This window comes from Onychomys torridus, chromosome 1, assembly GCF_903995425.1.
Source record: "Onychomys torridus chromosome 1, mOncTor1.1, whole genome shotgun sequence".
Taxonomy (NCBI): domain Eukaryota; kingdom Metazoa; phylum Chordata; class Mammalia; order Rodentia; family Cricetidae; genus Onychomys; species Onychomys torridus.
Window position 1 is genome coordinate 80,685,174 of NC_050443.1, and position 12,614 is coordinate 80,697,787.

Here is a 12,614-nt window from a genome sequence, read left to right on the forward strand (position 1 = left end):
TGCGCTTGCCAGGTGTTAAAGACTCCCCGGCCTAGATGTGCAACTCAGATCTTAGAGGCTAGTCCTGACTCTTACCTTCTTGAGACAGGGATCAGCCAGAATCCAATCCTGGTGTTTCAGACCAAGAAGTATGCTAGAATCACAAGGGAGAGCCAAGCATAGTGGATCACAGACTGTAGAGATTGGGAAACCCAGGATCTCTAGGGAGGCCAGCGGAACCTTTGAGTGGCATGCTTCCTAGCCACGAGAGTTTGGCAAGGTCCCTTCACTGTGCAATTTGGCAGAGCCTGGGTTGCCCCAACTGTGAGGAGTCTGGTTGAGGAATTTGAGGACTTCAGGTGAAGATGAACCCTACCAAATGCTGAAAGAGGTTTATTTGCTTATTTATTGAATCTAGGCTTGTTAGCATTTCACAGATGGGGCAATGGAGGCCCAGATAGACACACTGGCCACATTCCCGCAGCGAGCCTATGACCCTGTGAGCACTCACTCAGTCCCCCTGAAGAATGCTTGAATCAGAACAAGGAAGGCACTAAGAACTGAGGGAGACAGAATGTGCACCTGGGACTATAGTCACCAAAGTAGGAGAGACTCCAGTAGGACCTAAGAATAACTTCTCAGGAGGCAAGTGCTGTGAGGTTCCATCTAAAGATGGGGGTTGTGCCAGGCTGGGGTCAGCTTTTGACTGCAGGGCTGAGCTAAGGTCCCCTGAGGAATCAGTAGCTCTGGCCAATAACCATGCTAACACCTCCTGGGCACATGTGTCCCACCCTGGCTATCCAAAGCCTAGGACCAAGCCAGCGACATGTGACCAGGATTACCAAGCAGTTTGTGTTACTGGGCCTGGGAACAGTCATCATATTGGCCATCCCTTTTTACACAGGGGAAACTGAGGCCAGAAAAGAAAAGGGGGAGCAGGTAGAACCTTTACACAACTTAGCCTATGCCATGTCCTGTACAGTGTTAATATGAAGAACTAACTGCCCTATTTTGAAGATGCGATAAAACACACGGATTTGGCCAGACCATGTCCTCAGCTTCCCAGACCCGACTCCCAGGAAGGGCCTCCCAGAACACTGAGGTGGCATTCAGAGATGGGGTCCTAGAGCAGATGGCCTCTGAGTGGCTCCTGAATAGAGCAGGGGCATAGGGTGGCACAGGCCAGGCCAGGAGGGGAGAAAGAGGCAGTTGCTATTTGAATGAAAAGGGCCGGATACAAACAAGGGATAGGAGGTATCAGAGCTGGTGGGCAAGGCAGGGTCGGAAGGGCTGCAGTGCCAAATGTAATGAGCATGTATATAAGCTTTATGGTGCTGATAGGTGCCACTCAGGGATTTTGAGCACAGGAAGAAGCATCTCAGAGCCATGCCTCATCAAGAAGGAGGGAAAAATCCTTGTATGGACGCTCACCCCCTGAGCTACTGGGACAGCCAGGACACTTCCAAGCCTGTGCCAGGTGCCGGGACTGTGTCCAGCACTGGGCTCAGTGACTCAACACTGAGGAAATTGCTCCTCAGGGAGAAAGGGCTCAAATGAATCACATCAGTGAGGTGGGGGGCTGGGGGTTCCTTGAGTCACCTTCCAAGGGCAGGGGGAGAGGGAAGGACAGGAAGCGGGGCAGCAGTGCAGAAAGGAGGCTCAGGGAAGGTCACAGTGAGGGCTGTCAGGAGTCTGTGTCTGTCTGCCTCACCATCATCCCAAGTTTGAGTTTTCTGACAGTCCTGTGGGGCAACGGGGGCCCAGCAAGATGAGAAGGGGATCTGGCTAAAGTCGCGTTGGCAAAGTCAAGGAAGACGCAACTTCACCCTTCAGTCCAGACACGTCTCATTCCTTAGCCTGTCTTATGGCAAGCAGAGGCTAGAAAATAGGTTGGTCCAGGCAAGAAGTTTGAGCCAGGTTGCACGCCACTGAAGTCCCCTCATCCCTCCAGCCAACTGCAACGAGGGTCGGGGTGCACCGCCGCCATAGGACACCAGGGGGCGCAGGAGCGTTACGGTTGCCGCAAGTGCCTGAGCACAGAGGCCTCTCTGCGGAGAAATGCGCTCCCAGCTTTCGGGGTCCCACTGCGGACCTGGGGCTTGCAACCTCTTCAGTCTCCCGGAACGCCGATGCAGACCTACCTCGTGGCCTTAGGGACCCAGTGCCTTCACCCCACACTTGGGAATGGTGCGCCTGTGTGTGTCAGGGAGCACGTGTCTCCTTCACAGATCTGCTACGGCTTCAGGGCTCGTCCCATTTTGGAGCGACCTCTACATTTCTCCCTCACTTCCCTCTACCTTCTGCACTGGAAGGAGAGAAGGGACCTCAGGGCTCCTGGACTGCAGCCGCGGCCCCTGCACTGCGCTGGACTCGGCCTTGGGGCTCTGGCTGGGCTACTGAAGTCCAAGTGACGGGGAGAGAATGTGGTGCGACAGCGCGCGGGACTCTGGGAGGGGCTCTGCCAAATAGGAGGAGTGGCGATGGGACAAGCGGAGGGCAGCAAAGGCTGAGAGGCGACCGAGGAGAGGGGATCCCCGTAGCCGACCCGCTGGAGGAGGCATGGGAGGGTGAAGGCCTGGCAGGGGGCGAGCCGGCCGGGATCTGGTGGGGTCCGATCTTCGGAAGACGTTGAGGTGCTGTCCCTGGTGGCAGGGACGTAGGCGGGGCCTGGAGGCCTGGGGCGGGGCGGGGGCGGGGGCGGGGCGGGACCAGGGCGGACCCTCGCGCGGACCGGCGAAGCTGTTGCGGACGCGCTGACCGAGCGCAGCGGGCCGGGCTGGCGGGGCGGGCGGGCGGCTGCGAGCATGGTCCTGGTGTTGCACCACATCCTCATTGCTGTTGTCCAATTCCTCAGGCGGGGCCAGCAGGTCTTCCTCAAGCCGGACGAGCCGCCGCCGCCGCAGCCATGCGCCGACAGCCTGCAGGTAGGGGGGCCCCCCCATTCTGGGTAACAGGGAGAACTGGGCGCCCGGGGAGAGCCCAGCCAGGGCCCGGTCTTTTGAAGAGCTTACAGTCGTCTGCCACACAGTCCACCCTCTCCTGAATCTTCCTCTAAGAGGGAACCTTCTCTTAGTTCTGAACCAGTCTTGTACCGAATGGGACTGCAGTCATACCCAGAGGGGGGGTCCTTGACACTCCAGCTCACAGCCCAAATGCCACTCTAGATTCGAACTCCTCTTTGCATCTGGAACTCCTCCATCCTGAGCCCTGAACTCTCCATCCACGATGGAACCCCCAGCCCACACTGACAGCTCTGTACAACCCTGGAGCTCCCTCCTCAGAGTAACTGGACCCCCTTCCCAAACCTATGGCTCTCTACACATCAGATTCCAGGCACACCCATACCCCCCCAAGCCCCTAGCAGCAGGGAGCTCTATCTCATAAGAAGGACTTCACCCCCAAACCTCTAGTTTCTATTCTATAGCCTCACTCGCCCATTCTAATCATCTAGACCCTAGTGCCATCTTCAATCCAGCTCAAGGGTCCAAACCCCTTTCTACCCCAGCTTCTCTCTCCTCCTCTGCCAGACCACTCCCTCCAGTTCCCATCTCCCTCTCCACAGTCCTCCAGTCTCCTCCTGTTGCCTCCTCCTGTTGCCTCCTCTCTCGAGGTGTGATGGTGCCACATTACTCTTCCAGTTCTCTCAATTCTTGGGCTCTGTCCTTCTGGTCCTCTGCTGTCCTCTTGTTTAGTGTGTTGCTCCAGGTTGCCCACTTACTTCTCTTGGTCTGTTCAGTCCTCCAGTTTCCATAGATTTCTATTTGTTCCAGGGTATTCCTGTGACCATACCTTCCCTATATAGTTGCCTCTACTTTGGGTTGAGGAGGGGGCAGGCTCAGAGGACAGGGCTGGGATGTGTAGGACCTCCATCGCTGCCTGTGTTCTCAGGCACGGCATAGGAAGGACTGGAGTACAAGGATTTAAACATGGAGAACATTGCCCTCAAGGGTGCCCAGGATATGAGGTGGGTAAGGGTCATGAGGTGGGACACTGGCACTTGTAACTTACAACCTGATTTCTGCTGTCCCAGTGGTGACTGGGGCAGTTGGGTTTACGGCTAGAGAAAGGGGTAGACTGCCAGCTGATGTCCTTCACCTGTGGTGAGGGATGGGCAAGTCTGGGGTGTATGTGCTTGTGTGAGTGTTCCTGAATGTGTATAGCATGTGTTGGGTGCGCCTTTTGTGTGATCATATGTGTTGTGCTCTGTATGGTCACATCATTTGAGTGAGATTCTTCATGGAGAGATTATGGTATGAAAATTATGAGTCGATGGTGTTAACATGCTCTGTGTGGCTACAGAGGCAGAATTGTGGGTGTGGAGTTGTAGCACAGTGTGTGACTCTTATGTGTGCATATGGTTGTGTCTGTCATGGCAGTGTGATGTTGTTGTAGGGACAGCTTGCATGTTGAAGACTGAGTTATGTGGCTATGGATGTTATTTGGCTGTAGTAGGTAGCCAGGAAGAGTCCTAGTATGGTCCTGTTGGTTTTGAATGGATGTCCTGGGAGAGCAGAGTGGAGGAGGTTTATGTTTGGGTGTGCTTGCAGCCTCCTTGGTGGCTTAGGGTCACGATGGTACATCTTGGGTTTGCTTGGGGATTATGTTCAAACCTGTGTGTTGATGTTTGAGTGTCATGTGTCTGTGGTGACTGTTCATGCAACTCTGGGCAAGAAAAGGTGCAGTCAAGACCAAGGAATCTAGTTAACCAAGAAGCCAGTTGACCAGGTTGGAGGGTGGGCAGGAAGAGACAGTTTGCAGGCTGAGGAACTTTGTGTGTCTATAAATGTGTGACATTTTGGTGTGACATTAAGCATGCATATTGTGCAGAGTATGTCTGCATGTGCCTCTATGTCTGAGGTGTGTGTGTGTGTGTGTGTAATTTAATTGGATGTATGCATCTGTGGCTAGGGAGGTGAGTGTGAGGTGCATTGTGGGAGATGGAGTCTGAATGTGGTGTGAAGTGTGGGTGTGTGTGAGCTGTGTGACTTTTCAGTGTGAGGTGTGGGTTCTGTGATCTTTTCTCCCTGGGAACTGTTTGCATGTGGTGAAGAGAGTGTGGAGCGTGTACAGTGAGTTAGGATGAATTAGGATGCCTTGAGGGCAGGGCTGAGGTCTGGGTAATGAAGTGTGTGCATAAGGTGTGTGGTGTGAAGAAAGAGGCATATTATGTTTGGCCATGTGTGGAATACAGCAGGTGCCCCATAAATGTTTGTGCAGTGACGTATGTATTCAAGGAGGGCTTGGCTGCCTTCCTGTTCTTGCTTTCCTCCTAATCAGGTCCCTAGAGATGCCCTCGCCTGCCCTCCCAACCCAGGCTGCCCCTACCCTTTGCCCTTCATCCTCTTCACTTTGACCAAAGCCTTTGTCTTGAGTTTCCTGCTGAGCAGGCGCTGGACAGGCAGGCGGCGGGTGGTGTTGTGGTCAGGGAGCCTTTGTTCTTTTCCTCTTAGCTTGTCCCATGTTTGGGGCCAGGGCTGGAAGGGGTGGGGAGAGGATACACGTGTCAGCAAGTCTACTGTGTTTACTACAGCCTGGGCAAAAGGGAGTGTCTAGCACTGGCCATGAGCTTGTGTGATGTCTCTGGAGGAACCTCTCTATGCCAGAGCAGCCTGGACTGGGCTTGCAGTTGACCAAGCCTACCAACTGTATACTATTAGAATTGGGATGGTCCGGTGTTCTTTCGGGGTCACTTCACCTCAGTGATACTGAGCAGCCCAAACCCCCCTTTTCCATGCCCTGCTCCCCTCTTCCTTTCCCTGTGTCACCACAGGGAGTCAACAAGGAAGACCTCTGGGTGCATCTGCTTTGTTGACTCCACATCAAGAGGGGCAATTAACACTGTCCTCACAGAAAGCCATTACCAGAAAGGGTTGACCTGATTAAACTTTTGGGGATCCTTTAGTCTGATGGCAGAGGTCCCAGGCACTAGAGACTCACATCACACTCTCCAGAAAAGGAGAAGCCCTTCTGGCCACTCTTGATAGGCATTAAAGGACATTCAGGACTCCTAAGGTTGGAGGCACAGACATTCCAGGTAGGCGGAAAGGGTCTGGGGCTTATGCTTCAGCGTTACCTTCCGGATTCTAGAAGATTCTTCAAGTGAGTGTGCTTCAGCTGGGTCTTGAAAGCAATGTGAGGTGGGCAGGGAGCCGAGGTGAGAAAAGATTCTGCTTTTTGGCCAAGTGCAAAAGCAGCTGCCTGGCTTCGGTCACCAGTTCTGGTCTCCAGCTTCTTGCCACCTTTCTCTATCCATTGTCCTTGGCTGAGTCACTGTCATAATTGCTGTCAGCAGCAGCAGCATTCAGCTAGTTCCTTCTAACTCCTGGGGTCCTTTGATGACGGCTCACCTAACAGGTTAACTCATGCAATTGTCGCCAAGCATTGATGGAGGTCCTACTCTGCGCCACTCAGGTACAGTTTAAAGTGTTAGGGTCATTTTGTGGAATTCGTACCTTCTGTATGCAGCAGCCCCCTCCTCCTGCCTGGACCAGCTGGTTCCTCCCTCAGCATTCCTCAGCCTGAATTTGCACCTGGTCCTATGCCCACCCCACTGGGGTCTGGCTTCCTGTGTCCCCAGGTCTCTTCTCCTACTTGCCACCGGTGTCCACGACTGCCCTGGAGGGTTGGCAGCCCACGCTGTCAGCTAGAGACAATGAAGCCCTGAGCAGGGACGGGACCCAAGGCAGCACTCTTCCCAGAACCTCCTCCCTCTAACATTCCCAGAGAAGGAAAGAGATGAGATGGCTGGGCCAGGGCTCACAGCACGTGGCAAGGCTGATACATACCACTGTCCAGCTCTCCTGGCCACCAGGCTGGGCTCTGGCCCCAGCATCATGCTGTTCCTTGGCTGGCCTCTGAGCTGCCTGTGACGGGTAAATGATTATTAATGACGCCCCCTGGCAAAGAGACAGGAAATGCTTCCCAGCCACAGCTGGGGCACTCTTGCCTGCCAGCTTGCCAGCCATGGTGCAAGCATCATGCTATGTCCATCCTTCCCTGCCCTCCTCACCGCCCCGGCGCCTCTCCCTTCCCTGACTGATCTCCCTGGAGTACAGAACAGGCAAAGGCAAGGCTTTCTCTTCTATGTCCTTGGAAACCTCTCATTTCTGCCTTCTTCCTTTTCTCAAACAAGAAGTAGCTCCTCTTCCAGGAAGCCTTCCCTGAATGCTCAGCCAGTTCTTCTGGTACCTGCTCCCGTGAGCCTGAGAAACACTTGGTCTCCAGCGTGGTAAATTTGGTCCCAACTCTCCTGGCTCCTCTGGTGGCTTCAGGGCTGGGCTGAATGCTTTCTGTAGCCTGTCCTGTCTCCTGGAAGTCTTTAGTCCAGCCTCCTGTGGTTCTCACACCTCCTGCTCTGCCTGGCCTAATCATACTCTGCTACCAGGCCTTCCCAGGTGGAGGCTACGCCAATAGGAAGGGTAAGTGAGATGAGCAAGAAACTGGTCCTCAGGTTCTCCATACCTTCCCTGAGCCTGGGCGGTACTACACCACCCAGCCTGTGGCCTGTAGCTCAGACTCAGGGGCCAGGGCTGAGGAGGGAGGGGACCCAGACAGAGGCTGATGTATGCCACTAAGGCAGAGCCAGCTGGGGCCCTCATTCAGCCCAGAGTTAGAGAATGGGAGAGCTGGGAAGCCTTCAGAAAGAAACAGAGCTGAGAGATGAGCCTGGAGAGCATTCTGGACAGAAAGGAGTATGGTGGCTGTGATGGCTTGTTGGCGGCCGACAGAGGGAAGAAGGCTGGCCCTCTCAAGTCCCATGTTTCTGCTTATGGAGCTGGATCTTGGACTGCCAAGGTGGGCAAGTTGAGTGGATGGAAGGTGGGAGAGGACATCAAAAGACAGGAGATGTGGCTGGTGAGGCTGGCAGGGACCAACATTTTCAGGACTTACAAACCACGTGGAAGACTCTGGATGTTTTCCAGGGAGCCAGCATGAGGGGGAGGAGATGGGAGGAGGGATGCAATGTCAGGCCTATGTGCACAAGCAGCTCCCTGGAGTGGAGACTGAGGTTTAGGCTGCTGTGGTCCAGGCTGGGAATGATAAGGCCTGGACTGGGGAAGGGTGGAAGGGAGAAGCGGTGGAGAGAGAGACCAGCAGCAGAGGTGGAGAAGGAGGAGAAGGAGCTGCTTGGGGTGACTGGGTGGGCTCTGTGTCACCTCTGAGGGCTCAGGAGAGGAGTGTGTGTGTGTGTGTGTGTGTGTGTGTGTGTGTGTGTGTGTGTGTGTGAAGCCTGAGCCTCCAAGGATGGAAATATCTCAGGAGCACCTCCCAGGAGGCCACTGGTTACGAGGCGAAGGGTGATAGGGCTGCTGGGTCCCCACCTGTGTGTATGTGGGCCACTGGTGTTCTGCCCTGGGCAGGGTGTTCAGAACTGGAAAAATTAAAACAAGCTGCAAAAATTAATAGAATTCAAATCCAAAAAAAAAAATGTATGAGCAGAAATGTAAATTTATGAAAATGAGAAATGTACACTTCTGCTTCCCTGGACTTCAGCTCAGGCTCCTCTGGACTATCTCAGGCCTGGTCACCCCCTAGGGCCTGGCCTTCCTGTTTTGAGGAGCCTGCCCTTCCTTTCCAGCTGGTGCCTGGGGTGAAGGAAGACATTTTGCTTTTCCTGTCCTTTGCCCTGAGGGAATTAGTCCTGTGCACCCCCATTCATGGTTGGGACACAAGGGTGGGCCGGGGAGGGGGTGTGGTCAGGCTGGGGATACGAAAGAAAGAGAAAGATGAAGCTGAAGGGAGAAAGGGAGGTGTGAGGCAAGCAGCCGCCGACCCAGTGTGGACATGGGAACTTCAGAATTTCAAACTTGTCTGGCTGTCGGAAACACCGGCCTGTACAGGTCCGATTTTGCAATCCTGAGGTTGGGCGTTGCCTGTGTTCCTTGCTTTCTGGTACTCTTGCACCGTTTTCTGAGCTTATTTTTCTCACTTGCAAAAGGAGGAAGCTGGTGGTCCATACAGCTCAGAGGGCTGTGTGAGTACCAGCTCCAGGGGAGGTGGGTATGATTTGAAAATCTAGGATTGTCAGCTTGGGGCTTTCACTGGGATGATGCTCACCTTCCATGATCAGCCCAGGGCTGGGTGCGGGTGTGGTTGTGTGATTCTGACATTCTGTGACTTTAAGATGCTGAGACTCTGGGAGCCCAAGATGCGGACATTCTGTGCATGCAGGATTCTAGAATTTGATGATTTGATGATTCAATGATGCTAAATGGGGCTGCTGGGAAGAGCTGCAGCCACCTGCCTTGTTAATGTCAATGTTCAGTTATTAAAAACATAACAAGACGCAATGGAGACGGATAGCTTGGGATGAGATGACAGCCCCACCCGAGTGAAGGAGGGGAGGAAGGATGCCTTGACATCAGAGGAGAGGGGGACCCCTTTAGCCTGGTCACATGGGCTCTCTCCTGCCACAGCAGACGCGATGCATGTTCATGTGAAGGGCTGCCACTTTCCAAGCTTGTATGTCATGGGGGTAATTCCCATCACCCACAGCCTCCATCTCCCAGCCATCTAAGACTATGACCAGAGAGTATCCTTCTTCCCATCCGAGCCCTCCAGGTGTCTTCATAGAGCTGTAGATGGAAGAGGGAGGAAGGGCCTACTCACCCTCTTTTCCAACAGCTGCCTGAGGGGAAAACAGGACATGAGTCCTTCCTGGACATGGGTGTGGAGATGCAGGAACTTTTGCCAGTGAGGGCTGGGGACTCAGAGACCATCTAGAGGATATTCTCTGCACTCCCTACAGAGTCTTGGCTCTTACCCCGAGGGTCAGGGAGCCTAGAAGAGCTGGTGGAGCCTAGCCTGAGTCTCAGGCACACCATGCAATTTGGCACAAGGCCAGCCCAGTTGTCTAGTATCTCTCTGCCTCTTGGATCCCACTTGTGCCTCTGTACCCAGGCCAGAGTTGGGAAGGAATCCTGGTTCAAGAAGATCTTGCCTTCAAGAGCCCAATCTTGGTGGCCCTAGAGAAGCCTGGCATGGCTGCATATCCAGAATTCCCCGGCTTAGTGGACTGCCAGATCAAAACTAGTCCAGGTCCCATTGCCCAGCAGGTCCAAAACAGAGCTTCCTGGTTCCCTGGGTGTGCCTCACTGCCCCCAGCCTTTCCCTTCCCCTGGGATCCCTGTGGAGCAGGAGTGCAGTCAGGACCCAAGTTCAAGGGCAGAGTCCCTGTCTGCCACGCTCCAGTTTTCTCCTCCCACAGGCTGGAAAGCAGGTGGGGCGGAGACAGCTGTTCCTGCCATCCACAAAGCTCCATTGTGTACTACCTCCTGTCTTGGTCTCAAGGGTAGGGTCCTCTGCAGGGAACCCTCCCTAGCTGACCTCCCCAGGCTCTCAGAGAGCCTTTCTGTGGCTCCCCATAGGGCTTTCTTCTCTGCTCTGCCACCCTCCTGTACCCTCATTCTCTCTCACAGCCACGTACCCCAGGCTCTCTCCCATCCCCATAGGTCTCCATTTCTGTGTGTGTGTGTGTGTGTGTGTGTGTGTGTGTGTGTGTGTGTGTGAAAAGCCATCCTAGGAAAAGTCCTAGAAGATCATGGCAGATCTTGGTGGCCCTAGAGAAGCCTGGCATTTTCTTCTGATGAAGACCTCCTCAGAGAGGGGAAGGTCCTACCTAGAGTCACATGGCAGGCTGTGGCGATCTCTGTGCTGTGCCCCTTCTCCTCTGGGTCATGGGGAATTCCCTTGGCCTCAGGAATCCAAGGTTTAAGAGCTGACCACAATAGACCCAGCACAGAATTTTCAGGTATCTCCTGAAGCACAGCTCGCTTCTCTTAGCCCTGCCCCACAGCCCCAAACTGCTATCCCTCTTCTTTGTTCAGGCTTCTGTCTTCCCCACTGTCTCTGATTCCTAGATGGCCATTTCCTTTGGCAAAACCCTGACCTTGTGACTAAGCGGGGCTCAGGCCTCTATGCCCAGTATGGGCACTCATGCATACAGACAAACAGATATGTACAACTGTCACAAACTCAAACGAATCCCATGCCAGGTGACAATTTGACCAGGCAGATAGGCGGTCACTCTGGTTGCTAGTGTCTTCTCTTTGCTTTGAGTCCTCCATGAATCCCACGTGAAGCCCTTCAGGTTCCTGAAGATGGGTTCCACCTCACTAAATCCTTAGTGAGAGCTAGGACATGAGTGTCTATTCCTCTCCAAGGCCCCTCTGCCGTAAGATCCCTCTCTACTGTCTCCAGGAGCAACTCAGCTCCCCGTGACTGAGTGGGGAGATCCACCGAGGCCCCAGAGGTCAGTATGACAGTGAAGAGGAACCAACAGATCAGACTTTGCATCTTCTCAAAACAGGCTCCACCTCCTGTGGAGACCTCCCTACCTGGTGTCTGGGCATAGCTAGCCCTGTCCTGTTGCCTTTTAGTACTAAGGGTTTTGTGTCCCCTCTGACTCATAAGTCAGAGAACCAGAAGCCTTGATACCCCGTGGTAGATTTTTGACTGAATCCTGAGAGGTTACGTTCTTAGGGTACAGCCAAGGCATTGGCAGGTAAATACATATTCCCAGAACATGGTGGTGGAAACTGTGTGACCTGGCTGTGTTGGGCAAGTAGGGAAGTGATTAGCCTTCCAACTGGTGAGGGCTGATGAATGCTCAGCCGAGATTCTTTCCCTATCTAGTTCCCCAGACTTGGGGTTTAGTTGAGGGGATCAGAAAGGAGGGAGGGATGGGGTGCCTGAACAGGAGCTTCTCTAGGAGTCCCTAGGGGTGGCAGAGGCCGACTGCCACTGGTTGTATTTCCCTGGGAAAGGAGGGCGCTCAGGGATGTGGGGACAACCTCTAGGGTCAGACACTTATTTCAGGCCTAGTCATTTCCTCTGCAGGACAAGCAGGGTGAGTGGGGTCACCACACAGAGGGAAGGGATGGACCAGAGCCAACATATGCCAGGCCCCACAGCAGCCAACACGGTGATCTGGCCATACCCTGGGTTATAATCAGCCCCCTGTAGAGGTCCAGCCACTCAGTCACCTTGGTCTGGGAAGATGACCACTCCTAGACCATCACTCTGCACACAGACACTCTGAGTGACACTCAGGACTAGCTGTGTATGTAGCAAAGCAGGAAACCCCACAGGACATAGGGGGCATGTGAGACAACCAGATACCTGACACAGTCTCTCCGCAAGCATCCACACACCAGGTGTGGCTACAGCCACCTCCCCCACCCCTGAGGGCCAGAGACTCCTGTAGCCATAGGCAGGTGTCTAGTGCCTGGGTAGGAAGAGGGGGATGCCAGGCAGGGAACCCAGCTCTTCCCCATGCCAGACTGTGTCTCCCCCATCCTGCTGAGTGCCTGAGGCTGTTTATTTCCTTTCGGGGATGGGTGTCTTGTCCCCCTCCCCCTCTCCCCACCCTGTCCCCACCACACGCTTCCGAAGCTGCCAAATCAAATCAGTCCCTGCACCCGCGCCAGGCTGGCATGGAGGCCAGCAGCTGACGGGAACGAAGCCAGGCTCAGAATATCCCACCGCCTGTCCGATGCTGGGACATGCTTGGGGGTGGGGGTGGGGAGGGGCAGGAGCCTGCAGCTGGCCCAGGACAGTGCTTGTCAGAGAAGCTGGGCTTCTAGAAGTTGCCTGGGTGGTGGACCTCTGAGAACAGGCGAGCAGGTCCTTGGTGT

General features: G+C 54.4%; 1 protein-coding gene across 4 annotated transcripts in view; it reads left to right on the forward strand.

Annotated features, from left to right (window-relative positions):
• Window positions 1-2,062: 2,062 nt before the first annotated feature.
• Window positions 2,063-12,614, forward strand: part of Pde2a (phosphodiesterase 2A) — a 65,118-nt gene continuing 54,566 nt past the window's right edge. For 2 of the 4 annotated variants that reach the window (XM_036188154.1, XM_036188162.1), the window contains exons 1-2: window positions 2,063-2,405; window positions 2,834-2,903. In XM_036188154.1, coding sequence (XP_036044047.1) covers window positions 2,885-2,903 — 19 coding nt within the window. In that variant the 5' untranslated portion in view covers window positions 2,063-2,405; window positions 2,834-2,884. Of the gene's footprint in view, window positions 2,406-2,705; window positions 2,904-12,614 lie in introns of those variants that run through there. The other 2 variants (XM_036188137.1, XM_036188146.1) reach the window with 2 other exon arrangements.